Source organism: Lissotriton helveticus, chromosome 1_1 (genome assembly GCF_964261635.1).
Source record: "Lissotriton helveticus chromosome 1_1, aLisHel1.1, whole genome shotgun sequence".
NCBI lineage: Eukaryota > Metazoa > Chordata > Amphibia > Caudata > Salamandridae > Lissotriton > Lissotriton helveticus.
The window spans coordinates 845,187,811-845,213,889 of record NC_136057.1 but is presented as its reverse complement, the minus strand read 5'-3'; the positions used below and the strand labels follow the sequence as shown (position 1 = coordinate 845,213,889).

General features: G+C 44.8%; 1 protein-coding gene across 1 annotated transcript in view; it reads left to right on the top strand.

Annotated features, from left to right (window-relative positions):
* The window catches only part of NFYB (nuclear transcription factor Y subunit beta), a 147,918-nt gene that overhangs the window by 95,478 nt on the left and 26,361 nt on the right, over positions 1–26,079 (top strand). The window contains exons 5-6 of the mRNA XM_078674988.1: positions 5,968–6,049; positions 18,132–18,208. Of these exons, the coding sequence (XP_078531114.1) occupies positions 5,968–6,049; positions 18,132–18,208 (159 nt within the window). The remainder of the gene's footprint in view (positions 1–5,967; positions 6,050–18,131; positions 18,209–26,079) is intronic.

Here is a 26,079-nt window from a genome sequence, read left to right as displayed (position 1 = left end):
GCGTCAGTCAGGTCCCAAGGATCCACAGATGGATCTAGATCGGTGCTGGTCGTGCCACTTCGACCTTCCCTGGTGTCGATCAAGAGGCAGATGCTCCTGGCGCCACCATCGTCACCTCGACTCTGACACAGAGCCGGAGGGGCATTGTCCAGCGCCGACTGGAGCCATACCTTCCGGGCCAGAGCCTGAGCAGTATTCTTATGAGCTAGGACTAGGAGAGGAATGAGAGGGATCGTTGGACCCTGAAGATTACCAGCTTTATAAAAAACAAAAGGACTGGTGTAAGGATATGGGGGAAGCCAGTTGATTGGATACTTCTCCAGATACTGGCATGCTTTGTTCCCCTATTGTGGCTATGGAGGAGGAAGCTTCATTCGCAGTGGTGGTGCAGAGGGCAGCTGAGGTCCTGGACCTTAGCTTGCCCTCCATGGCAGTCAAGACTAATGTCTTAACGGAAGTGCTTCAGCCGGGAGCATCCTCATCAGAACTGCTTCTCCCTTTTAAAGAGGCACTTACTGATGCCCTGTTTGGGACTTAGTCCAAGCCCAGCACAGTGGCTCCTGAGGACAGGACGTTTGCCCATCTCCTTCGCCCCGCTCCAGGGGACCCACACTTGCTCACCCAACACCCACCCCGGAGAGCTTGGTGGTCTATATCCCACGTAAATCCTGGCACATTTCCAAATGCACTACCATATCAAGAATCCAAAAGGCTGGACGACTTGGGCAAGAAAAAGGTTTCTTCCACCAGATTGGCTTTGCAGTCCATGAAAACTGATGCCTTTTGGGCCACTGTTCCCACGCTCTGTGGAATATGATTGGTTGCGTAGGTGCTGCCAGCTGTCCCTGAGGCCCCCAGGCCGTGCTCTCCCAGTCTGTTGCCGATGGGAGGGATGCAGCTAAGTTCACCATTCACTATGGACTAGACACCACTAACTAACTCACTAGGCAGAGCGGTTTCATCAACAATGATGCTGTGGTGCCATGCTTGTTTGAGAACTACTAACTTTTCTAGGGATTTCCAGTCCTCACTCATGGGCATGCCCTTTGATGGCTCTTGTCTCTTTGGAGGCAAGGCAGATTTGGCACTGGAGTGCTTTAAGGACAGTAGGGCTACGGCCAGGCCCTTGGCCCTTTCTGTGGCACCTTGTCGCCCGCAGTCAGGCTTTTGTGTCTACAGAAGGGAGGTACAGCTGCGTCCTTACCCAGCCAGCCACAGTGGCGCGCAAGCTATTCAGCCTCTGCATGGCCGTGGACGCAGTACCTACTGGCCGCGTGGGTTGGGTGGCCAGATGTCTGGTCAGTCCACCAAACCTCCCCCCACCAGCATCCGCAGCCTCCACACCCTCCCAGTCTGCCTGTTTACCATCATGGACACCCAGTAGGCGGGACGATTCATCTTCACCTGCCCCGCTGGCAGTCCATAACATCAGGCAGGTGGGGTTTGGAGGGCCCTCTTCCACCCTTTCAAGCCTACCCCTCCATGCCACCTACTTACAATAGGCTGATGGAGGACCACCTATCTCTTCTCCACCAGGAAGTGATGGCTCTTTTGGCCAAAGGAGCCATGGAGAGAGTGCTGATGCCAGAAGTAGGTCATGGTTGATGTAGCTTCTACTTTCTGGTGCCCAAGAAGGACGGAGGTCTTCATCATATCCTCAGACCTGCACTCTCTGTTTCCTCCTCAAGAAGGTATAATTCAGGATGCTCTCTCTTGCTCAGGTCCTGTCTGCCCTGGGTCCTGGAGACAGGACGGGAATGTGGAAGTATTTGTCCTGCAAGTCCATCCAGTCTGCCCACAGGCGTTACCTGAGGTTCAAGGTGGGTCACGAGCATTTTCAGTTTGCTGTGCTCCCGTTTGGCTTCACCAGCACCCCTTGGCTGTTCACCAAGGAGATGGCAGTGGTTGCAGCTTATCTGCTGAGATCAGGGGTGCCAGTCTTCCCCCATCTCGACAACTGGCTTTTGAAGGCAGGCTCACCTCGGGCTGTCATCTCCCACCTCCAGACTACAGCAGACCTCCTCATTCTCTGGGGTTCACTATCAACGTGCCGAAGTCACACCTGGCGCTCTCTTTCAATGGAGCTGTTCTGGACACAGTGCAGTTTCGGGTCTATCCTTCTGAATGCCGAGTCGAGGATATTCAAGCTATGATACCGATGTTTCAGCCTCTATCCTGAATTTTGGTGAGACTGATGCTGAGGCTTCTGGGTCTCATGGCCACCTGTATCCTGCTTGTGACTCATGCCGATTGCCATATGCAGATTCTGCAGTGGGACCTGAAGTTCAGTGGGCACATCTTCAGGGGAATCTCTCGGACATCGTCCAGATCTCAGAGGGAACTGCAAAGAGCCTGCAGGGTGGCTTACGAACAGGGAATAGACCTATGGCATTCCCCTCTCCATTTCCAAACCAGATCTGACAGTAGTGACAGATGCTTTACTCCTAGGATTGGGCGACCATCTGGGGGAGGTGGCGATCAGAGGACTCGGGTCTCCGCCGGAATCCGGACTCCACATCAACCTATTGTAGCTCTGAGCGATGTGATTGCCATTGGAAGCCATTCTACCCTCCATCTAGGGAAGGCTACTGCAAGTGTCCCCGGATAACACCACCTCCATATGTTACTGCATCAACCGGGGCCGGTGGGGTCGTGTGCCCTTAGTCAAGAAGCCCTGCGTCTCTGGACATGTCTGGAACAGCAGGGCCTATCTCTGGTGGTTCAACATCTGACGGATTCTTTGAATGCCAGAAAAGACACTTAGCTGAAGATGCTTTGCAGAACAAGAATGGCGTCACTACGGTGGTGCAAGGTTTCTTTCCGTAGTGGGGAGAAATTTGGTTAAATCTGTTTCCCACTGACGAGACTGCGCAATGTCAGCAGTTATGTGTGCTGGAGTTTCCAAGGTGGCTCTCACTCTGAGACTCTTTTTGTCTAGAGTGGAGCGGCGGTTTCCTGTACCCCTTTCCGCCCATACCTCTCCTGCCTAGAGTTCTCAAGAAGATAAGTAACTATCGGACCCAAGTCATCCATGTGGCTTCGGATTAGGCACGGAGAACCTGGTATTCTGAGCTATTGAGCATGGCCATTGGTCCTCCAATCAGGCTGCCTCTTGGGGAGGATCTTCTGTCGTGGCAGCAGGTGAGGGTTCTCCACCCGAGCCAGTCAAAGTTCTGCCTCCATGTGTGAAGATTGAGCGGCAACAGTAGACCGCTTTCAACCTTCTGCCCTAAGTCTACAATGTTATCTTAGCAGCCCGGCGTCCCACCACCAAGACAGAATATGTCGGCTGTTGGAATAAATTTGTGGCATGTTATGTCGGGAAGCTGATTGATTTCTTATCTGCTCCCATTTCCTAGGTTCTGTTGTTTATCCATACCCTAGCTCAGCATGGCTCTGCATTGGGCACTTTGAAGGGTTAATTATCTACCATCTTCGCCTTTCTGCGGTTCCCAGATCAGCACTCTCTCCAAGTCCCCTATTGTAAATAGGTTACTACATGTTTCCCCTTGTTCCTTTGTAATGCCTCAGTGGGATCTTAACTTGGGTCTTACTACTTAATGTGAACTCTTTGAGACACTTCAATCTTGTCCTCTTAGGCTTCTCACCATCAAGACGGCCTTTCTGGTGGCAATTACATCTACCCAGAGGGTCATTGAGCTACAGACACTGTCCTCTCAGCCTCCCTAAATCTCCTTTTTCCCCGACAAACTGGTCTTTTGGACTCGAGCACCCTTCTTGCCTAAGGTAGTCAGCCCGTTCCACGTAGGTCAGTTTATCACCTTGCCTACCTTTTATGCTCCGCCTCATCCCTCTAAAGAAGAGAAGAGACTCCACTGGCTGGACCCAAAAAGAGCGCACTCTTTCTACCTTGACTGCACAAAACCATTCCGGATGGACGATCAATTCTTCGTGGGGTATGTTCGGGCCAAGAAAGGGAAGGCCATGCAGAAACGGACCATCTCCCAATGGATCGTGCTCTGCATTAAAATCTGCTACACATTGGCCAAAAAGCAACCCCTTGAGGGTGTGCATGCTCATTAAACCAGAGCCAAGGCTGCAACCGCTCCGTTAGTGTGCAGAGTTCCGGTCTTGGACATCTGCAAGGCAGCAACGTGACCATCTCTGCATATGTTTGCCAAGCACTACTTCCTGGACAGTCCGGTCCGCAAGGATGGGCACTGTGCCCTTTTGGTCCTGCTTGACTTTTTAGTGTGAAATTATTTTGCATACCCACCTCCTGGGAGTATTGCTTTGGTAGCTATTCTAAGGTAATCTTCAGCTAGAAGTCTCTATCAGATGAACAGGTTACTTACCTTTGGTAAGGCCTTATCTGGTACAGACTCTATGTAGTTGCAGATTCCTTACCGATTCACCCCACGCCGCGAACAGATTTCTATGTCTAGGCTTTTTCCTTTCCTTTCAGAACCCCAGTTTTCCACACCAGTGGTCCGTTTTCTTTGAGGCTCCGTGCTCCTGGTGTGGAAAGTCTCAAAAAGAAAATGGCTTCCGTGCGCTGGGGTGGTGCCTTTATAGGTACTGCGCACATCATTTCCGGCACTGATGACGCCACTTGGGGCCAAACGACACAACCTACTGGCGCAGGGTTACTGCTCACAAAAAAATCCCCACAACCAGCCTGAAGCCTGGGGATAATTCTAAGGTAAAGAATCTGCGGCTAGATAGTCTCTCCCAGATAAAACATTACCGAAGGTAAGTAACTTGTTATTTGAGGTGTTTGTGACTGCCAGCTCAGGATGCAGTCGGCTGCACCTGTTCTATTGACAGACTATCTTCCATTGGGCAGAAAACAACTTGTGCTCTGACTGCTGGCAGTTTCATAGGGGAATGATATCTGGGGGCAGATCGCAGCGTCTAGTGCTCCTGTCCTCTCAAGACTAATACATTCTCAGGTACCTCTTTCTAGGAAGATTACAAGACTTGGGTCGGGATGGATTGACCTTTTGTTGTACAAGGTGGTGGTTGTCATGTTCTTGAGGTCTGTCGGGGATTTGGGTTCCTTTGTACATATTGCCCCTTTCCAGAGGATCTTTCCTGGATAGTTGGTTCTGCAGCATTTACTTTTTTCTTGCCTCAAGTTGTGTCTTACTTTTGTTTTCACCAGGAAGTAGTGTATCTTGGTCCCCTCGATGCCTTTAGGTGCAGGGAGGGTTACATTGCAAGATTAAGTTAGTTAGGTGTATATCTATTTTCTGGTGGTAGGTTTTACATATTATTGCATACAGGGGAGACTGCTCAATTAGAGCAGGCATTGTCAAGTATATGGGATGTATAATCAATTTACTTTGGCATAAGAATAAATGAGTAGTAGCACCTGGAAAATAGTAGGCCAGCAAATGGTGCACATTCTCCCAGTCAGTGGCCAATGCTTGGATCTTAAAATTCGAACACCGCATTAGATTTTCCATTGTCTTTTCAATTATGCGCTGTATCATTTTGATCATTTACTCATTTAATTTTTTTGTTAATATATTAATTAGTCGCTTAATGAGTCAGACGAAAAAGATGTAACAAAATATGGAATAGAGCCGTGTAGGAGACATGTAAGAAGTATTTGCAGATCCTCTGGCTACTTATGAAACGTTTTCAGCAGTGTCTGCTTCTTTTTTGCCTTATTCTGATCCAAGCAGTGCTAACAAGGCAAATAGGAGGACAGTTACTAAGTAGCCAAGTTGCAACAGAGAGTAACTTGCTCTTTTATTCAAACACAATTGCCTTGTTTATCTACCATATCTAGAGGTTGAGTTGATAAATCATGAAAATCATTTCGTAGACAGTGCAGAAAGAAAATTGAAATGCATCCTCCACCATCTGACTCTGTGAAGCACACTGTTGTCTTTGATCATCAAAGAATGAACTTGTGATTTCTCGGTTACCCCATTGCACTGACAGCCCAAATCTGTTATGTCTAGTTTTGTTCTTATTCTTATTTACATTTTCTTAAAGGCAATGAAAGGGGAAAAAGGCATAGGTGGACTTGTTCAAACAACAGACGGGCATGGCGACGAGCTGACAGAAGAATCATTCAGTAAGTACAGTTAGCTCTGAAGGGTTAAATGAATGACCTATGATCACTTGTGGATTTATTTGCATCTAGCAATTTATATCATTCTCTTGAATGTCTTTGAGTAGAATGAAAACTCCCATGAAAGTCCTAAAATGTGATGGAACTAGACTACAGTGCCTGAATATTATTGGAAAGATAGTCTTAGTCTTGATCTCGAGCCCATGCACTATTATTTACTAGGTGAAGGCCATTATTTTACTGCATACTCCATAACTTGTTAGGTGACCTTTGTCCTTCCATTTTATGTTTCCTCATTCAGAGGGAAAATGGATGTTTTTGCAGGTATATGTACACTTAACAGTTTACCATTCATACAGAACTAATACATTGTAGTTATTTGAAAAGCATTTTGATAAACACAGTGACAAAACAACCATTTGGTATGTGTTATTAAAGTCTTTATTCTGTGTGGCTGCTCATTTACGATGAGCACAGCTTGTAATAATGCTAAAAACTCAGTGTAGTTGTTACCAGAATGACAGCAGTTGAATGGGACGCAGTAGATGTATTTTAAAGAGATTTGAAGTATGTATGAGATAGGGAATGCTGATCCACAAAAATGCTGATAATAGGATGTGGACGCTGGAGATAAGCTGTATCAAAAGAAGTACATTATAAAACTTGTTGGCCGGATACGTGTATAGCCTTATTTTCGCCTTTCTCTATTCACAAAAACACATTCCCTGTCTTGTAAAACCAGACTATTTGTGTATTCGCATTGGCAGGTTTGAATGTAAGCAAGTGTTGACTTAGGCATGGGATTCTCTCTGAGACCATAAACTGTGTAATATCGCCATACACCTGAGTTCCCTAGAATACCTTTCTAAATAATATTTTTCTCAAGAAAAAGACACTAAGTAATAGAAAACTGGTGGTAACACGTATCAACTTTTTTTTCCTCAAATACAGTTTGCTAAATTGAATCCAACATACATTTGGCTGCAATAACAAAATGTTTTTATTTTTTAAAACTCAAAGGAAAATGTAGACTCCAAGTAGGCAGTTCCCGTTTTTTCAGCTCACTGGAGGAAAATCCCCCAAAAGTGCATCCTTTTTTAAAGTCTGATTTTGGCTGCAAACCTGCTATTTTGTAATAACTGTTTTGGCTTCAATCGACCACTGTTAACATATAGCATCATGATTTTATTTTTTGTGGCAAGTGCCACTTTTTCTACTGTTTTATGAGGTGTTTCTCTCCTACCCGATCGCTTACCTTTAGCTGTTATGCCTGGCACTCCTAGAAATGTGTCTTTGTAGGGGAAGAGGTCCTGGAAAGCATGCATGATGTTTTTCATTTGTCGTTCCAATTCATATTCTATCAAGTAGTGCAAAATATGTGTAGCAGTGCCTTATGGGAGAGTCAGAAAGGAAATGGATGTCACCTCTGTGTCAAGTAGGAGAAGTGGGCTATTCTGTTACAAGAAAGTACTGTCTGTCTTACCAGCTGCAGCGGGGCATGGGAAACACACCCTCTCTTCTACCATGTCTGTGACTAGTTCTGACCATTCTGCCCTCCTGCATTGAGGTCCTCATGCTATTTCTTTCGACACTCGTGTTTCCTCTGCTGGTCAGCGTCAATAAAGCTAAAGTCAACGTTTTCATATTAGACATCAGTGCATTTAACATAATGGGTTTCAGGGACCATTTGTTCATTTGATGTTGCGAGATTCTTTACCAACACAAGATCAATACTGGTATGGAGGGTTTCATAGTTGTTATGAGGTCCCCCTTCAATATGGAAAGACCTCACCAATATACAGTGAGATAAGGTCCTGAAGGCACATAATTAATGAACCATCTTCACCGGAGCCTACATACCCTTCAGAAGGCAGAGGATAACTAACATCCTCCAAAAAGTACACTTACAACGAGGAGAGCACTGCCTCCATAAGTGCCATAGCTCCCGAGACAGTCCAAGGCTCCAGTATAAGTGCCTACTATGATGTCATTGTCTGTATTGACACTAAAAATGTTTTGGTTCTAAATCTGCCTGAGCAGGATGAGACGAGAAATACAGACCTCACGGTACTACCTACAAAGAAAAAGCATTTGCAAAGCCATTTGGTCTTGGCAATCTGAGAGCTATTGCTTTGGCAATGTCAATGTAATTTATCCGTGGTTAGAACATCTGTTACATGCACCATGTTGGTCCGCACATGTGCAGTATCGGATGTTTCAACACAGCTGTGCAAGTTTTGAAAACCAGTCCTAAAGCCTGCTTTTAACAAAGCCTGACCCTTCACCTGACCGTGATTGACTCGCTGCGTAATGCGTCACAAGGGAGGAACTCCTCCGCTTGGCAAGATGGCACTGCCCGAGCACGTGAGGTGGCAGCCGAACACCTTCATGCACACCGTGCTCACCAACACTAATCGCACAGGGCCCAAAGGTTGTTGGGTCTCCTAGTGAGCATGTCCGTGATCAGTAGGGTTAGATCAACTGCATCTTTCACACCAATGACCTGGAGGGGGCGGAAGTGCGTGTGAACCAGACAGTGGCCTGAAGTGGTTGCAGAGTTTATCATTCTATGCTCGTGTGATAAGTGCTCCTAATGTGCAAGCTATGCCCTCTGTTGATGTACACTGCTTATGATGCCATACAGCAGCGAGCAGGCTACAATATACACTTGTCCTGAAGCAGCTGCTATGCTGAAGAATAAAGCTCAGCTGGCACCGTGCTGATTAAGGGAAACATTCCATCTCTGCTTAGCCGCCATGCCAGTAACCAGAGCCCTGTGCTGCGAAGTAGAGATGGTGCCACGCTGGGGCAGGAACAATATACTGCGACGGAGCACGGAGCGAGTGCTCTTGTAAGGTGCTCCAAAGCAAAGAAAAAGTAGTTCCGTGATATTTTGCTAAAGTGGGACCTGTGGAGGGGTAGTAGTAATTGGTCCATGCGAGCTAAACATAGGCAGAGGTCTGACGCATGCATGATATGAACAAATGCGGAGAAGGAATATAAGAGCGGCGATGGAGCCAGCAAATGGGAAGCCAATGGAGGGGCTGAAGCCCACAAAATATATACAGCTGGTCTCTTCATGACATTACAAATGACTATTCCGGTTTGGGTGCCCATGATACACAAGCCATGTCTTTCTATGATACATTTCTTTTAGCCAAGATCCACCTCCTGACTACACAAGCCACCGGAAGGGTCTTGATTTGCCTTTCTCTTAGTCCTCTTCTCTGCTTTTGGTTCTACTGCAGACCATGAGTTTCAACAAATGAAAGCAGAATCTGAAACATTGAAATCTGTCAGCCCAAAGATGATGTTCCGTTAGGTACAATTCAAAGGATGTTGTCTTGGGCAATAATGCTCCCTTAATCCTTTTTGGAAAAAGCAACAGCTGGAGCATCCAGAGCAAGCATTCCAACAAACATTTTGTTCGAGGCATGTGAGCTGTAGATCACATGCTTTGCATAAGTCTGCCATCTAGTGTTGGGTCCGGATGTGTGCACTTTGTTTTTGTTCGAAGAAGTCTTTTCCAGTTACGAGGTAGGTGACTCCGCCTTTTGGTGATAGTGCGCATGGGCATCAACTCCATTGTTAGATTGTTTTTTCCCGCCATCAGGTTCGGACGTGAATTGCTGCGCTCCGGTTCGACACCGTTCTCGGGTTCCCCTCGCTGCGCAATCCACTACCCTCAACAGTATTGTTTCTCGATCGCTCAATTCTGCCTTTGCGTACCGTATCCATTTCTAAAACCTTGATCAGAAAGTCTCGTGCATGGTCCTTGGGTTTAGCCACGTTAAACGAGTTCGCAATAGATGGAACAGACTCCATTTCAATTCTGCCCCGGGTGCCACTCTAAGTACCCCCGCACCGATCTACACGACGTGTGCAATTTGTGTTTATCACCCGAACACAACGAAGACCACTGCGAAGTCTGCCGATTGTTCCGATCGAAGAAGACGCTCCGTGACTGTCAGGCTCAACGTCACGAAATGTATCTGCAACACAGAAACTCCGCTCTAGATCTTTACGGAGAAAATGTCGACCAAGAGGTCTTCGAAGCACATGGAGCAGAGGCAGAGGAAGAAGAACACATATACGTGTCCGAGGAAGACTCCGACATCGAGGAAGACATCACGCCCGGTCAGCGTACCGTGAGTAAAGATACTCCTCTGCCCCAAAAGGTACACTCTAAAAAGGCTCTGGTCCCCCCTCTGCCTTCGGGCCAAGGTGGGCACCGAGATAAAGTTTCGACCGCTCTTCCTTCGGGCCGACACCGAAACACGTATCAAAGCCTTGCGGCTTGGGACGACCTGCCCTTCTTCGGGGGACTGAACCCAAAACTTGGGCACCGAAACCCAAATCCAGTGATCACTCAAACGCTTCGGCACCGAAACAAACTTCGGATCCGAACTCCTCGGGCCCGAAATCATTGGCGCCAAAATCTTCCACACCGAAAATTCTGGCCACATGAGAAACCAGCATTGTCATAGCCAATAGGTCTCGCCTTTTGGATCTTATAAGTGTTTAGTCAGAGCTATTGGCTTTGCCAATGTATTTATGCTATGTTGTAGAGTAGTGTGGCTGTTGTGCAGCATGTTGCAAAGTTACCCTGCTAGGGTAAGTAATCCTGCTAGCGAGAGAATTACATCATGTGTGATAATGAAATCATCCCACATCTATAAAGCCACCTGGAAGGGTAGTCTTGCATACGGTAGGCAGAGGCTTACCAGATGTGCTCATGAGAGGACTTTGAGATACTTTAAAGGTGTACTCTTGGGGTGTAAAATGTTACAGGTGGAGTAGGCGACACCATGGAATGACACCTTCTACAAATTAAACCAGCTAATCTTGACCGCTTTTAGAAGGGGCTGCTAACGTTTCCATACTGAGTAGTAGTGGTTTCTTGATCCCACTAAAGCACCTGGATGCATGACTGCTTCGGTGCTCTATAAGCACTATAATCCAGCAGTTCCTTACTAGTGGTCTGTTACACTTACTCGGGGTCCGTAACTGTTTAGAAGATTAAATAATATTAGCAGATTAGCCTACGAATTCTTGAAACATTGTTTGTGTACTGTACCTTACTATGCTCTTGTATCTGATGTAACTTTTAACGTAACAATCCTAAATGTAAAGCGCTCTGATACCCTGTTGGGTCAAGTTCGCGCTATATAAAACTTTATTATTAATAATAATAATAAAGACGTCCTATATGAAAGTTCGATGTTCTGTAAATGGATCAGGTAATTAGAAAAGCAGCGGTTGGTAAGTAACCTAAAGGTATAAGGAACTAGAAAAACTCAGTGTTCACTAATGAACTAAAGCGTTGTGGTACATGTTGTGCGAAGTCATAATGAGCTGAATGCAACCTCAGGTTGATACGGAGCGGAATTAGTTAAATATATGGAGGTGCGCAGATTGCAACGTCATGTGCGGGGTAAATTGTGTAAACCACAAACATTCATAACAATGAGGCTCTATGACAAATCTGTGCTTTAAAAATTGGGGAAGGTTGTCACGTTAGAGAATGATCCGCATTAAGAATTGTGATGTGGTTGAATGGCCATGAGAAGACTTGTACCGTGACTAATGTGAAATACTCTGCCAGGTTGCATCCAATTACCGATGAATACCCAAAATAACACTTGCGTGGTGAAAGGCACCAGTCCTATAAACAGGTTCCACATTTATACATATATAACTCAAACACGGGTAAAAGTTTGTGTTACGTAAATAACTTTGCGCGGAATGAAGCCTTCACAAAGGTAAAGCAAGTTAAAGTAAAAAAACGAGCAGTGTGAATCTGAGCAAAGTACATGGGTAAACACTCTGTCAGGTTAAAAACAGGAGCTGTGTAACTTAGTACACATTAAATCAATGCACTCTGTCAGTTATATAAACCAAAAGCTGTCTATTTAGCCCGGACACGACACAGGCAAATGTAAACAAGCGCGCACGGCCACGCTATTTAGAAACCGATGGCCCCTGCGCCCTGCTGCTCGCTCCCGCAATGTAGATGCCGCAACACGCATGATTGTTGTAAAAGTGCAGACCAATTCCAAAAGGTCCACTCCTAAAGCAGCGCATGATTGCTGAGCGAGGCTCGACCTAAAAACCGCTCCTCTAGCATCTAAGGAACCTTGATTGGATGTTCAGCTTGCGAACACGGACTCCAAACAAAAGGAACTTGTTATTAACCCTAAAACAGGATACCTTTATGCAAAGTTCCCATCAAAAAGAAAGCCAGAATTTGAGCACTCTTATCATATCCATCTAAAGAGAAAGAGCATGGGTACTAATGCTTCCCCACCACCTCTTTTATCTTCTTCACATTCTCCACCTATAGATCCTCATTTACTCATAACACCCACAAATTCCCCTCAGCCACAGTCTCCAGATTATCAAGAAGATGGGGATGAAGATGGGGACACACATGGGGATGTGCCAAAAGACAATGCTCCAGACCCATGAGTCGACTAGAACACTGATCCCAATAATGATAACGACCCAGACCTATACCCATCTAAGCCTACTCCATCAGATATTGTGGGATTCATTGAACTGCTTAGTAGAGCCACACCGTACCATGGAGTACAGCTACAAAAGGAACCTCGTGAGGAAGATTTTTTGATTTGAGACACTAAGTGCAATATGCTCAAAGGTATGTTAAAACATGTAGATGAGGTATTCAAAGATCCAATGCAGTCTAGGGTTCTCACTCCTAGAGTGTGAAAAAATCTAAAGCTGCACCTACAGACCCAATTTACATCAGGGCATCCGGTTCAATTAGATTCTTTAGTGGTATCAAATGCTTGTACACAAGCTAATTCTCAAACAATAGGAGACGCCCGCCTCCTGATAAAGAATCTAAATTAATAGATACCTCAGGCAAAAGAGTAGCAGCGCAAGTAGTTAAATATTGGCGCATAGCTAATACACAAGCACTCTTAGCAAGGAATGACAGAGCTCATTATGATGAGCAAGAGCAGCTGATCCAACACCTGTCTGGTGAGCATAAAGCTAAAGCTTATGACCTCATCCAGGATAGGTAGCTTATTTCCAACACTTCAATCAGGTGTGCTCTAGACACAGCAGACACTGCTTCACGCACTATTAACACCAGTGTCCTACTTAGCCATCAAGCATGGCTAATGGTATCGGATTTAAACTGGAGGTTCAAGCTTCCATTTTAAATTCACCATTTAACAAGGAACATTTATTTGGGCCTACAGTTGACAGTTCATTAGAAAAAATGAAGAGACACTGAGGTAGCCAATTCAATGGGAACACTGCAGACAAGTCGGGCTTAATGTAACTAGTTGTTTGATACCTTGGAGAGCCCACTTTGGCCGCACCGTTCCGGTGTTAGCAGCGCTGAGGAGTTTGTGTGTAATCCTGTACTCGGCAATTGGGCGACCAAGTCTTTCCACAGTAAAAACAGTAGCTATGCTTGTTTACTGCCAGGATATGTAAAGTACTTAACATAACATAAGATGTGTATTTGTAAAGTACATGTTCACCACTACGGGTATCTTGGTGCTGAATAACAGATGTTTGTTGTTACCCAACTCAATGGTACTCATTTTATCAACCTCAGATGGATGGAAGGCTGAGTGGACCTGCTGGGATTTAGACTTGTGACCATGAGGTCGAACACAGGCCCCTGCAGTAGACTCGTTAGTCCACTGGGCCACCAGACCCGGCTGCCTGTGTCATATGCTACACCCCGCCTTAGGACTTTGTATACTTGCCAGAGGGAAGTTGTGGCTTTGCCATTGGTCAATGGCAAAGTCAGGCTAGCAGTGAACGACTGCTCTACCAGTGTGCAGAATGCAGCACTCGTTTTACTTGGAGGACCCCCCCAGGTTGGCACAACCAATACTGCAAACCCTGGGGTACCCCTCTAACTTTCATGCCCGGGGACACATGGTACAATATACTAGGATACAAGGGACTTACAACCAAGTTATCCATATGCATTTGGATACAGCCAATTAGAGATGCACTTTAGGGTCAGGGCAATGGCACAGAGGTCTAGTTAGCAGGTCTCAGTGCACTCCAAGTTGAAAAAAACAGCAGCATCAGTCGTAAAACTTGGAGGTGACCATACAAAAAGAGGCATTACCTTACAGAGTACCATACCACCTGTGTTCCTATCCACATTTCCTGAGAGTTGCCTGTAGTACTGATGTGGTATATCGCCATTGGAGATCTAGCCTTGTGAACCAACAATGCTTCCCCTACCCTTTGGCATCCTGCAGTGTAGTCCTTGCTTGACAGTAATGAAGTGGCATATCGACACTGTAGACTCAGCAGTGTTCCTCTACCCTTCAGCACCTTGTACTGTAGTCCTTGCTTGACCGAGATATTGCTGATCTTCTTTGAGCTTGCATTTCCATTCAGGCACCCCCTACCTGACTGATCTGTCTTGGACTGTGGAAAGAAGTTCATTCTATCCTTCGCCAGCATGATTACTTCTTCACCACCCTTTCCTCACTTGAGCATCCCCATTTAGTCACTACTTCACTCAGTCTTAACGCCCCTACAATGATTGAACAAATGCCTGCTATAACATGCAAGTCTCATAGTGTGTGTATTGCCTACTTTGTGTGCATAACATTATTTCCCTGAAAGTAGGTAATGCAGTTACTTCCCTTATATCCAGGGGAGCATGCTTCAGCCTGCTCCAACCTATTATCTTTCTGATTTAGTAAGCCAGTTAGCAATTTTCCCATCACCTGACTTGGCCAGAAAGCCCAATGCTGCTTGTCCTGGAGCAACCCATGATCTGCTCTTGATCTTTTTTTGATCCATTTGATAACTTGTTCTGTATACTTTTGCCTCCTTCACGTGGTTAAGATCTCATAGTTTGCACGAAGGCACTTTTTTGGAGCCCTGAATCCTCCAGTGGGCAAGGCAGCATCCTGTAATCTGAGAGGGCTCCACAAGTCTGGATACCATCTCCACGAGGTTCAGCTGATTAGGATTTGTCATAGCAAAAAAGCTCAGAACAGGGAAAACCTGAATCCTCAGCTGCAGTTTACCGTGGTCAAATTGGCTTGGCAGGTTGGTCCCGGTCCTTCGTAGGTCTTTGGAGCCTTAATGCTTCGAAGTCACAGGTGGTAGGAGAAGTCCATCCAACATGGCCATGGGTTACAAGGCCTCAGGAACAACACTTGGGATGGATGGGGGACAGGGGACTCCAGCAGAGGCCGCCAGCATATAGTCTAATGCATATCCAGTGGGAACTGGTCAGCTAGGAATCTTCTGGAAAGGCCTCCTCCTGTAGCTTGTTGTGTCCCTGTAGCTTGAACAGGGTTCAGCCTTATGACTCATGGAGTCAACTTCTTTATTGTAGCTACAAGAGGGATTAGCTTCAGTCCTTCTGGGCTCCTCTCATTCCACTTCTGATCTTTTCAGGTACAGTGGTGTTCTGAGGTGGGTGTTGGGGATGCCACATTTATGCCTGGCTTCAGCTTGTAGGTGAGGGAGACTCCTGGCTCCTCCCTAACCACTGGTATAAAAGTTCCCAGGGTTACCTTACCCACATTTGCAGAATTTCTTGTGTTTCCTATAGCACACAATCCCACAGTGCCCATCTTCAACTAAATCCAAGATAGTAAGACCTTTTCCCCCTTATACAGAGCCTGTGTGCACACCCTAGAGATGTTGGCCTCGGAAATGAGCCAACCTTCCTCTGTGATCACTTCAGTCAGGTTCTGGGAGCAGATCCCGTCCCACTAGGATTGTCGCCTACCTGGCCGTCTGTCTGTGACAGGGGAGGCCTCTTTGAAGTAAATGAAGTTCCAGGACACAGCCCAAATTGTCATCCCAAGGGAAGACCCGGAATACCTCCCCACACCCTAACCTTTGTCTCTACTGTGGCAGCAATTTTCATACCTCATTCATGGCTTGAGCACTCCGAGGGCTGGAGCTGGAGGCTAAATTATCCTCCAGGGTCTTCAGTCCGGAAACATTTAACTTTCTACTTATTTAACATCCAACTTCACTAATGAATTAAACTTTTAATAAATATTATAAAGGGTCCATGAATGATAACTGTAGCTGTTTCCTAGACAAAGATAGCATTACGACATTTATTAGTCCCAGTGTTTCTCTATGAAACGGGCAGCCTTGCTACAGTGAAAATAGCTTTTAGATGCTTGTCACTCTAAGGGTTTGTTTAAAATAAACGTTCTACAGGTCATACTTTTATATATGGCGTGCCCCAGGGGTCTATACTTAGTCCCCTACTATTCAATATCTACGTAAGACCCCTAGCCACTATTGTGGAGGAAGCCGGTCTCACCTTATACTCCTACGCCGACAACACACAAATCATTTTCTCTCTCTCTAATACAGAGGACACTGATGCCTCTGTTCTGAGAGAGGGTCTGATTCGTGTCTCCAAGTGGATGAGGAACAATTTCTTGAAACTTAACGGTGACAAGACCGAGGTTGTGATACTAGGCAGGGGTAAGGATCTCTGGGGCCCCCACTATTGGCCCAATGTTATGGGACCTACCCCTCAGCCTGCAACAGTAGTACGCAACCTCGGGTTCCTCATCGATGAGAAACTTACAATGAGACAGCAGGCTGTAAAGGTAGCCTCTATCTGTTTTGCCACCTTGAGGTGGCTGCAAAAAATCCTGTGGATGCTGCCCCCTCCACACAAAGAACTGTAGTCCAGGCGTTGGTTGTTTCCCGCCTGGACTATGGTAACGTTCTTTATCTTGGAGCTGATCTGGCAACCATAAAAAAACTTCAGGTTGTTCAGAACGCAGCTGCCCGGCTGCTTCGCAAGGTCCCCAGGAGAATATCTGCCTCTCCAGCACTCCATGACCTGCATTGGCTCAGAATCCCTAATAGAATCAAATTCAAAGACCTTTGTCATGTTTTCAAAATTAAACAAGGCTCCGCTCCTAAATATCTCCAGGGCCTCATCCAGGCCTATAAGCCAAATCGACTCTTGAGATCCTCTGGGAATGGTGACTTTTCCATTCCCAGATTTAGGTTAGCAAAAATGGGAGGCCGCTCTTTTGCCTATCTGGGTCCTAAATTTTGGAACGTTCTTCTGATGACCCTAAAGACAGAAACCAATCTTTTGCTCTTCCGTAAAGGACTTAAAACGTGGCTCTTTCAACAGTAAATTGTAACTTCCTTTTAGCATTTTCAGCATTCTGGTTTCTTCTTCTTTAGTCTGTCCCTTAGCGCCGGGAAACCCACTGCGGGTAGCTGTGCGCTTTATAAGCTTAAATAAATAAATATACTCTGTTCCCTGCCTTATAAGGATTACATAGGGGGCATTCATATTTAAAAGGAATGTTTAGATCTATCAATAGGGTTTATTTAGACAAGCAAACTTGCAGTTTTAGACTACTCAGCCATGATGTAATGGAAGTCCTGAAGCCAGTTTTGCACTGCCACTGTAATAGATTCCACAAAAGGTGCTGTAGTCTGCTAATTGCATTACAGGTTCTGGATACACCCTGCACTATATGCTAGTGACTTACAGATAAGCTGAATATCCCAATTAGGAGTTTACCTATTAAGTAATGTTTAAAGAGGGAGCACAGGCACTTTATGCCCGGTTATCAGGGGTAAAGCGTGCATAGTTCTGCAGTCAGCAAAAAGAGGTTTCAGCAAAAAAGGGTGCAAAATCCAGAGCAAATATACAAAAGGGTAGATTTACTGTAATCATAGAAAAAGATTAGGCTAGCAATTCTCTAGTGAAATTTAGGTATTTAATACTCCACCATCTTCCAAGAAGTAGCAGAGCGATTAACGTAATATGTTAAACATGAGACCCAGTACAACAAATAGCATTGTTTGTAGAGTTTGTTTGAGTCACATGTATTTACTAGGCAAATAAACTGTTGTGTTGTTCAGAATGATGAAATTCTTTGGTCAAATGCTGAAAGAATGATTAAAACCCTTGATATAGGTTTCATAGGCACTGTGCAACATACCCTCCTTCAAGTTCAAATGTTCATTTAAAATGGAATGGTCAGTAAAGTTTGGTTTGATTTTTTTTTTTCCTTTCCTTAATAAGCATACATAGTTTTCAGAATATTTTTTTTTCTTTCAGCTAATCAGTTACCGGCCGGCTTAATAACAACAGATGGCCAGCAGAATGTTATGGTTTATACAACATCATATCAACAAGTAGGTTTCCGTTTGTTGCTCGTTAAATTAATGTTTTTTGTTGTAGTGCATTACTGCCCTCAGTGTGTTTAAAATATTCTGTTACAGAGGATCTCTTGGGTTAAACTTCACAAATAAACTGCATGTTTTCTTCATTAAGCAGTTCCTTTGTAAATAAATATAGCACTTTACTACGCGATGTATTACATCGCGTGCTATTACAACGCGGTCGTTACAACGACCGCATTGTTGGTACGCGATGCATTTACATCGCAAGTCATTACAACAACTTCCACTCGGGGACTCCCTGGACTTAGAAATAGTATTATTTACTATTCCTACACCAATTTGAGCAACAGTAGGGAATTTGTTGTAAAAACTTGCGATGTAAATGCACCGCGTACCAACAACGCAGTCGTTGTAACTACCGCGTTGTAAAGGTATCGTGATGTAATGACCGCGTTGTAATGGTTGTTTTCCATTTATAAATATATGTAGAAAGCTGCATATTCCAAATCTGTTGAAATTTAATGAACGGTGCAGTTCCCACAAATAGTAGAACTGCAAAGCACATTCTGGCTGGCTGTTAAGAGTGGTATAGAAATGCACGAAGATAATTTTTATACCACTACAGGCCTCAACTTCCTTTCATTATGAGGCCAAATCTGGGCAGTGGCTTTAAAAGTTGACTTTTTAGGTCTGGGTTGACAGCGCAGCTGACTGAACATGTTGCTAACATTATATGTGGAGTGTGCTGCAGGTAGACAGCCACACACTTTAGCTTATTTAGATCAGCTTGTTTCAAGCATTGGCTAGAGTCAATTACTTTTTATATCAGCCAACAGTAGTAATTCCTCTCAAGTCATGCCATTGACGGTTTGATGCATCATTCTGGCGCCTATGCTGTGCTTTCATTGCACTGCAGGAGGGAATATTTTACATCTAAAAGGTACACTTGGTCATTACACATTTTGTCATATTAGCTTTTCACTAACGGCTTCCTAAAAAAATAAGTAGTCTCAAACACAGTGCTTGCTTGTTTCATATTTCCTAAGTTCTTACATGTTTTGCCATTATCTATGCAATCAGCATGTCTTAACGTACAACTGCATTCTGCCAGTGTAACCCTTTTACAGACAGGAAAGCTGTATTGTCCTTGTTTGTAACTGGCCAAAATTGGGTAATATTTTGGAAGGCCTGCAAGCTGCAATTTACTGAATTGCTGCTTCCTTTTCCAAAAGTGCCTCTCCTCTATCTCCTCTGTTGCTCCCTCCCACCACATGTTGCTTTATCCCAGTGTTGAATACTCCCTCACTTGCTCCTCCATTGGTGCCCCACCTCAATGCGTACAAATGTTTAGTTTTTTTCTTCAATTTATTGAGGGCCCGGCAGCTGCTATATACTGCTCAGCACCTCAGTTTTTAAAAAGCGCTTACGCACACATACTTTTTTTTTATTTACCTCTTTAAGAGGTGGACCGCAAACTGGAGCAGTAAGCAATTAATTAATAAAATGGCGACAATTTCAGAAACTATGCATGTACATGTGTGTTCTCACATGCACCTCCGTATCGCCATTATGCTGGTCCACTACATTGTCGTACTGCCTAAGCGTACATATGTCATTGTGTCTTTTAGCTTAATTTAAGCATTCTTATTTTTTGTTGATGGTGCACGCCATTAGTAAAACAGCATTGGCAAAGCCAATAGGTCTGGTGTTGGCCACCAGCCTTTTGGCAATTCTTGTTTAAGCATGCTTTTTTCAAAACCTTTTTTGCTCAGGAAACTAAGGAGTTTAATCAAATCTAAACAAAAACAAATTGGCTGAAGACCAGCATGTTTTCAGGACCCAAAAATGTACATATTATAGTAGTTGAACTAAAAGGAACTACTTTGTGTGTAGATGTGTCCTTATAAAAGGGCAGCATGCTGTAATTCATAGTCACAAAGCTATCAATTGCTGAAGTGGACTGATATTGCCCTTTGATGCATGCCGGATTGGGTGTAAGAAATATGTGAATGACGCATTCACAGAGTAATGGATGACTCCTTGCTAAAAAAAAAACCAAAAAAAAAAAAGTAGCTATGTTATACATACTTTTAGTAAAATCTAAAGGTCTTGGGTAACGCAGACCAAAAAAAAAGCCAGTCGGTCTGGCATTGCTCCCAGCCTCTTGCCATTAAGAAAGAAGACAGGAAAGACAAAAGACGAGAAAGAAAGGAAGGAAGATGAAAAAGGAATGGAGACAGTCAAAAAGCAAGAAAGAAGTGCAAACAAGAAAAAAAGGCAAAAAAAGGCAGGGGGGAAAAACGAAAGATGGGACAAAGAAAGGAATGAAGGTAAAAAAGAAAGAAGGAAAGCCAGGAAGAATTAAAGAAGGAAAGAAAGGAGGAAGAAGGAAAGAAAAAAGAAGGTAAAAAAGGCAGAGAAGTAGGCAAAAAAGAAAAGGAGATATGAAAGAAAGGCAAAGAAAGAAGGACGGAAGGCAATAATTCAAAAAGGAAAGAAGGCAAGAAAGAGAAAAAGAAAGAAGGAACGTAAGAAAAGAAAAATGAAAGAAGGTGAATAATGATGAAAAGAAAAAGGAAAGAAGACAAAAACGAAAAAAGAAAAGGAGGCAAAAAAGAAAGGAGAGATGGAAAGAATTAAGGCAAAAAAAAGACTGGAAGAAGGAAAGTGGGTTTAAAGTATAAAATGTTGGCTACTAAAACCCAAAATACATCCACTATGTTTAAATAGAAGTGCGCTGCAAATTAAAATTAAGTTTGGTTTACTTCCTAGACAAAATCTATTAAGGAACCATGGGTGAAATGAGTCCAGGAACACAATATGGTATGCTGTGAAATAGCTGAAGTCAGATAAACAAAGGCCACTCCAAAATTCCAGCTGCATTGGCAGAAGACCGGAAATAATAAAGCTGGGATGTGCCCTTTGCTCACTTCAAAAGCGTTCTACTATGACACCAGGCAACCTTAAAGAAAAGATAAAGTAAAAACAAAAATACTGGTACTAAAGGGAACTACCTTGTGTGTGGATGTCCAGCTTGCCCTATAGCAAAATGCAGTTTCTCAAAATGAAGTTAAACAGTGACGTAAGCAGGCTGACCCATTGCCCCATGCTGTAGCAAAATTGAATGACACAACAGACAAAGGATGAAAAGAGGTGGCCGAAAACCCTTTAGGTGTGTCTATATAATACATAATATTTTAGTATAATCAAATAGTGTTGGCTAGTGCCAGACCTAAACAGACATCGGCAAAGACAATAGGTCGAAAAGGCGAGTCCTATTGCCTTTCCAGTAATTGCTTTTTTTGTTGCAGATGTTTGTGGATGAAAGCTGTAATTGTTTTGCCACAAATTTCAACTAGGTGTGATTCATTTGAAACTTTCACCCTGGGAACCATATTTTTTTAGTGTTCTATTAATGCTGGGACTAGCATGTATAGGTGTAGATGTATCGCGAGAGGGACATAGATTAGCAATTTTGGTGTTTTATATCACTTTTGATGACAGATTTCTGAAATTTTCTTTTTTATTTGTGCTACATCGATGGTCTTACGATAATTGCATTAACCTTTCATACATTTGTTTTTTTTTTGCAGAGTTTTATATAGCGCGAACTAGACCCGAACTGAATCAGGTATCAGAGCGCTTTACCTAGCACCAGTTACGTTACATGCATTCATTTTAAGCACGGGGAGATTAAGTGATTTGCCCAGAATCACAGGAGGTTTTTGGCGTCGTTACCGAGACTCGAACCCGGGTCCGAGGTCGAGCGCCCTAGCCGTTAGGCCAACTCCTCTCCGTCTGTCTTGGTGTTCAGATATATAGTATTGATTTAAATTAATAGCAAACAATCTATTAAAACATTGACAAAAGCATTACTGCTGTATATTATGTACTTAAAACAAGTAACATGAAAGGAAATTAAACTCTAAAACATTAACAGAGACTGTGAGGACAGAGGACTATGAGTGGAGGAGTGTGGCTCAATGGTTAGAGCGGCAGACCCTGATGCAGAGTTCTGGCCCGGGACCACGGTTCAATTCCCGCATCGGCGGGTCTTGGGCTCAATTTCCTCGGACCTGACAATTCTCGCCTCGGTGCCTATTCTAATCATGGGCCCCACGCTGCAACTCTGGGCAATAGCTTGCTTAACCTCCACACCGGCCCCAACAGCGCTAGGATGCCTGGCTTCACCCTGGGGGTGCCCAGGAGTGGACACTTCACAGGGAAAGCCAGGACGGGTTCCACAGCGGTATAAGTAATAGCGCCAGGAAACCGATTGGTGACAGTGCGCTCTACAAATACCTTGACTTTTACATTTATGACTCCCATGAGCAGTCGGAAGGAAGTCTGTTTAAATTTGAGCATGTGACCTAAAACATTGGTACGTTTCCTCGGTCTCTTCAGGTCACTTCTGTCCTGGACCCTTCTTCATTATTGCTGTGAAACACAGTCGGCCATCAAAACCCAGGCCTCAGGACAGTTCCACAGGACGTTGTTACCATCCTTACCAGACTCCTCAAATTAAGTTGCTGCACAGTGCACCAATGGATTGTCTCCTTCAAATATACTTTATACTGTATTTTCTGATAGATACTTATATCCGCATACATGGACCCAGAGATTTTTCAAAGAAACATGACTCCCCTTCTTCCTGCCACTCTTGTCCAAAGAAGTCATGCCGACTTGAATCTACCACACGATCTGTCTCCCGCAACATAGACGATCCCTCAATTTGTTCAAATTCAGCCTTTCTGTGGCCGTAATAGATCCAAACTTTTAATGAGGCCATGTTGTGGTTATGCATCCGTAAGAAGCATTTTTCTATCTGTTCTCAAATTGAAGTTATCACTTAATAAATGTGAGATGGTAATCCAATGTTAGTCTATGGGAGAGATAGTCTCACACCACTGAAAAACGATCTTAGGAGTTTTTTACTGTCAGGACACGTAAAACCTAAACACACATGGTCTACCTTTCAAATACCATGCACCTTGGCTAGGGCCTACCTTAGGAGTGGCTGATAAGTATTAAAAAGAAAGGTTTATGCCTTGCAAAACTGCACCACGGTCTGCAGTGGGCCTTTATTGTGTGGCGCAATGAGTGCTCCAGCCCACTAGTAGTATTTAATTTACACACCCTGGATACATGTAGTACCATTTACTAGTGACTTACAAGTAAAATAAATGTACCAATCACGTGCAAGCCGGCTTTACCACGAGTTCAATGGAGAGCACAAACACTTGTACCACTAGCTGGCATGGACAAAGTGCACTGAAGCCTAAAAGCCAGCAAAAACTGATTCAACAAAGACGAGAGAAGGCAAAGATTTGGATGGCCCTGCTGAAAGAACTAGGTCCAACAATTTTCTTATTTGGTCTTCATCTGTCCAGAGCAGAGTTTTCAGTCTAGTGGCAGGGCCAGGATAAGAGGTCTCTGAAGCATCAAATGCCTGGAATATTTTGTATGCCTCAACAAATCTCTTGTTGTAGGATTTTTTATCTGTATGGAGGAGGATAACTTGGAAGTTGACCTCAAAATCTAGAGGACTTGCCTATCTTTTTCGATTATTCGATTCAGAGAAATCGCCATATGTTTCCACAGCCTATTTTTATATTCAGGCCAATTGCCAATTATCATCCCTCTAAAAACTGTTGAGGCCAGGCTACTGATGGTACTCCCTACATGGGGTCCCTTAAAAAGACTTGCACATTTCTAACAAAGGACTAACATTCTCCTGACAGAGCTTGATATTGTGGAATCTGAACTGTTGTTTACTTGTTACATAAAGTCCTTCATAACTGTCCACGTGCCAACTTGTCCTAAATGATCAGGAGTGGTGTAGTCCAGACACAGATTTTGGAGCTCTCCAATTGAGCTCATTGCTACTATGGTTATGGTAAAGTTCAATAATCACTGCTGAAAGATTCTTATCAGAATGACAGAGAAGAGTTGTTGTTTGAAATTGCATTTAAAGAATGAATATTCAATATACATGAAATATTCCATCAGTAAGTTTATCAGCAAAGCGTACAGGTCATGAGTACAAACAACTCAAAACAGTTCTACATGAAATCTGGCACAGATTTGCATCCTAAAGGTGGGAAATTGGGGGTTCGAGGCATGTGGGCTAATGAATTCATATCTGTGCATAGATCGCCGCCTAGTGTTGGGTCCGGATGATTGCACATTGTTGTCCTGGAAGAGTCTTCGAAGTATCACGAGATAGGTGGCTCCTCCCTCGCACTACAGTGCGCATGGGCATCCTCTCCATCCTCAGATTGTTTTTCTCCGCCATTGGGTTCGGATGTAATTTCCTAATCTCCAAGTTCCTAATCAAGAAAAACTTTCCCAAAGGGCCAAAAGGCCTTCGGTTCCGTCGGTATTGTTCAGCGCTCGGTGCCGCTACACTTTTTCAAACTTTGTTGCACTCCGGTCGTCGAATCGGGCCATGAGGCCTTTTCGACACCACGTGGACCGACCGTCGATGGAACAAAGTCCATTCAAGTACTGCCCTCAGTGCAACTCGAAGTTCCCGCACACAGACAAGCATCCAGTGTGCAACAAATGCCTATCTCCAGATCAAAATGAAGATAGTTGCCTAGCCTGGGCCCAGTTCAGATCGAAAAAGACTATTCGGAATAGACGGGCGGCGAGGCAAGAAATGCAACGGTCGGCGCCAGAGCCCGATAACATCTTCGATGACGAAGAAGATCTAGCGAGAGCAGAAGACTCGGATCAAGGCGACAGAGAATACTCGGAGCCCAACTCCGAATATTACCCCGAGGAGGGAGAACTGATCGTCGATCTCGAGGCCTATGATCAGGACATCATAGCAGTTGAAGACGACTCCGATGACGACAGCAGGCTCCAAAACAACTTTTGCAGCGTGAATCTTTCTGGATTCACTATGCTGGGCATTTTTCCGCGTTTTTGTGGTTGGGTCCGGATTCGTAGTCTTGGGTTTTTTTGGGGTTTTTTTTGTGTTTTTTATTGTAGCCCAGGTGGGCGTTGGCGTCACACCTCCATGGGTGCATTTCCGGTGACGTCGGCATGCTTCCTGCGGAAGCTCCCACTCTTTGGCGCCATCTTCAGATTCTTTTTTTCCGCGGTCAGGTCTGGATCGGTCCCGTTTGGGCTCCAGACATTTTTGGAGGAAGAAGAAAGGAAAATACAGAAATCGCAAAGAAAATGCATCTGAAGACTCCAGGAGACTTCATCGACGAGGAGTCAGCAAAGGAGAAGGAGAATTCATCGAGATCTTCGACGAACACGCGACCAGGGAGGCCCTGACCGCTCGATGATGGACAACACGCCGTTCAAGTTCTGCCGTAACTGCCACCACAAGTACGCGCAGAAGGACCAGCACCCGGTATGCAACCTTTGTCTACCGGTAAATCACGAAAGCGAGGACTGCAACGCCTGCTCCGCCTTCGCCCTGAAGACCCTTCGTGTGAGAGAGAGACCGAGGGTAGCGCACGCCACCCTGCAGGGGAAGGCCCCGACTCCGTCCCTCTACGATCTGGGGATGTCTTCCGAGGAAGAGGATAACGCTGCCGCCAAAGACGACAGTTACACGGTCGTAGAGACCGATTACACGAAGACTTCTGATAAGGTAGGAGACTCTCCGGCCCCCAAGAACCCGAGAGACTCTGAGTTTCGAAAAAACGAGGGCAAGGCCCCGAAAACGCCGACGCCAAAACACCTGGCGTCCGCGAGTACTCACAGGCCCAGCGGATCCTCTGAGAAGGAGTCCCCGGCGCCGAGAGCTGTCGAACAGCAGAAGTCGGCGAAAATCGTCCCTGAAAAGGATCGATCGACGCCGAGGGAGAAGGACCCTAAACTACCGACGCCGACCAGAGACCCAAAATCCGGTTCGACGTCGA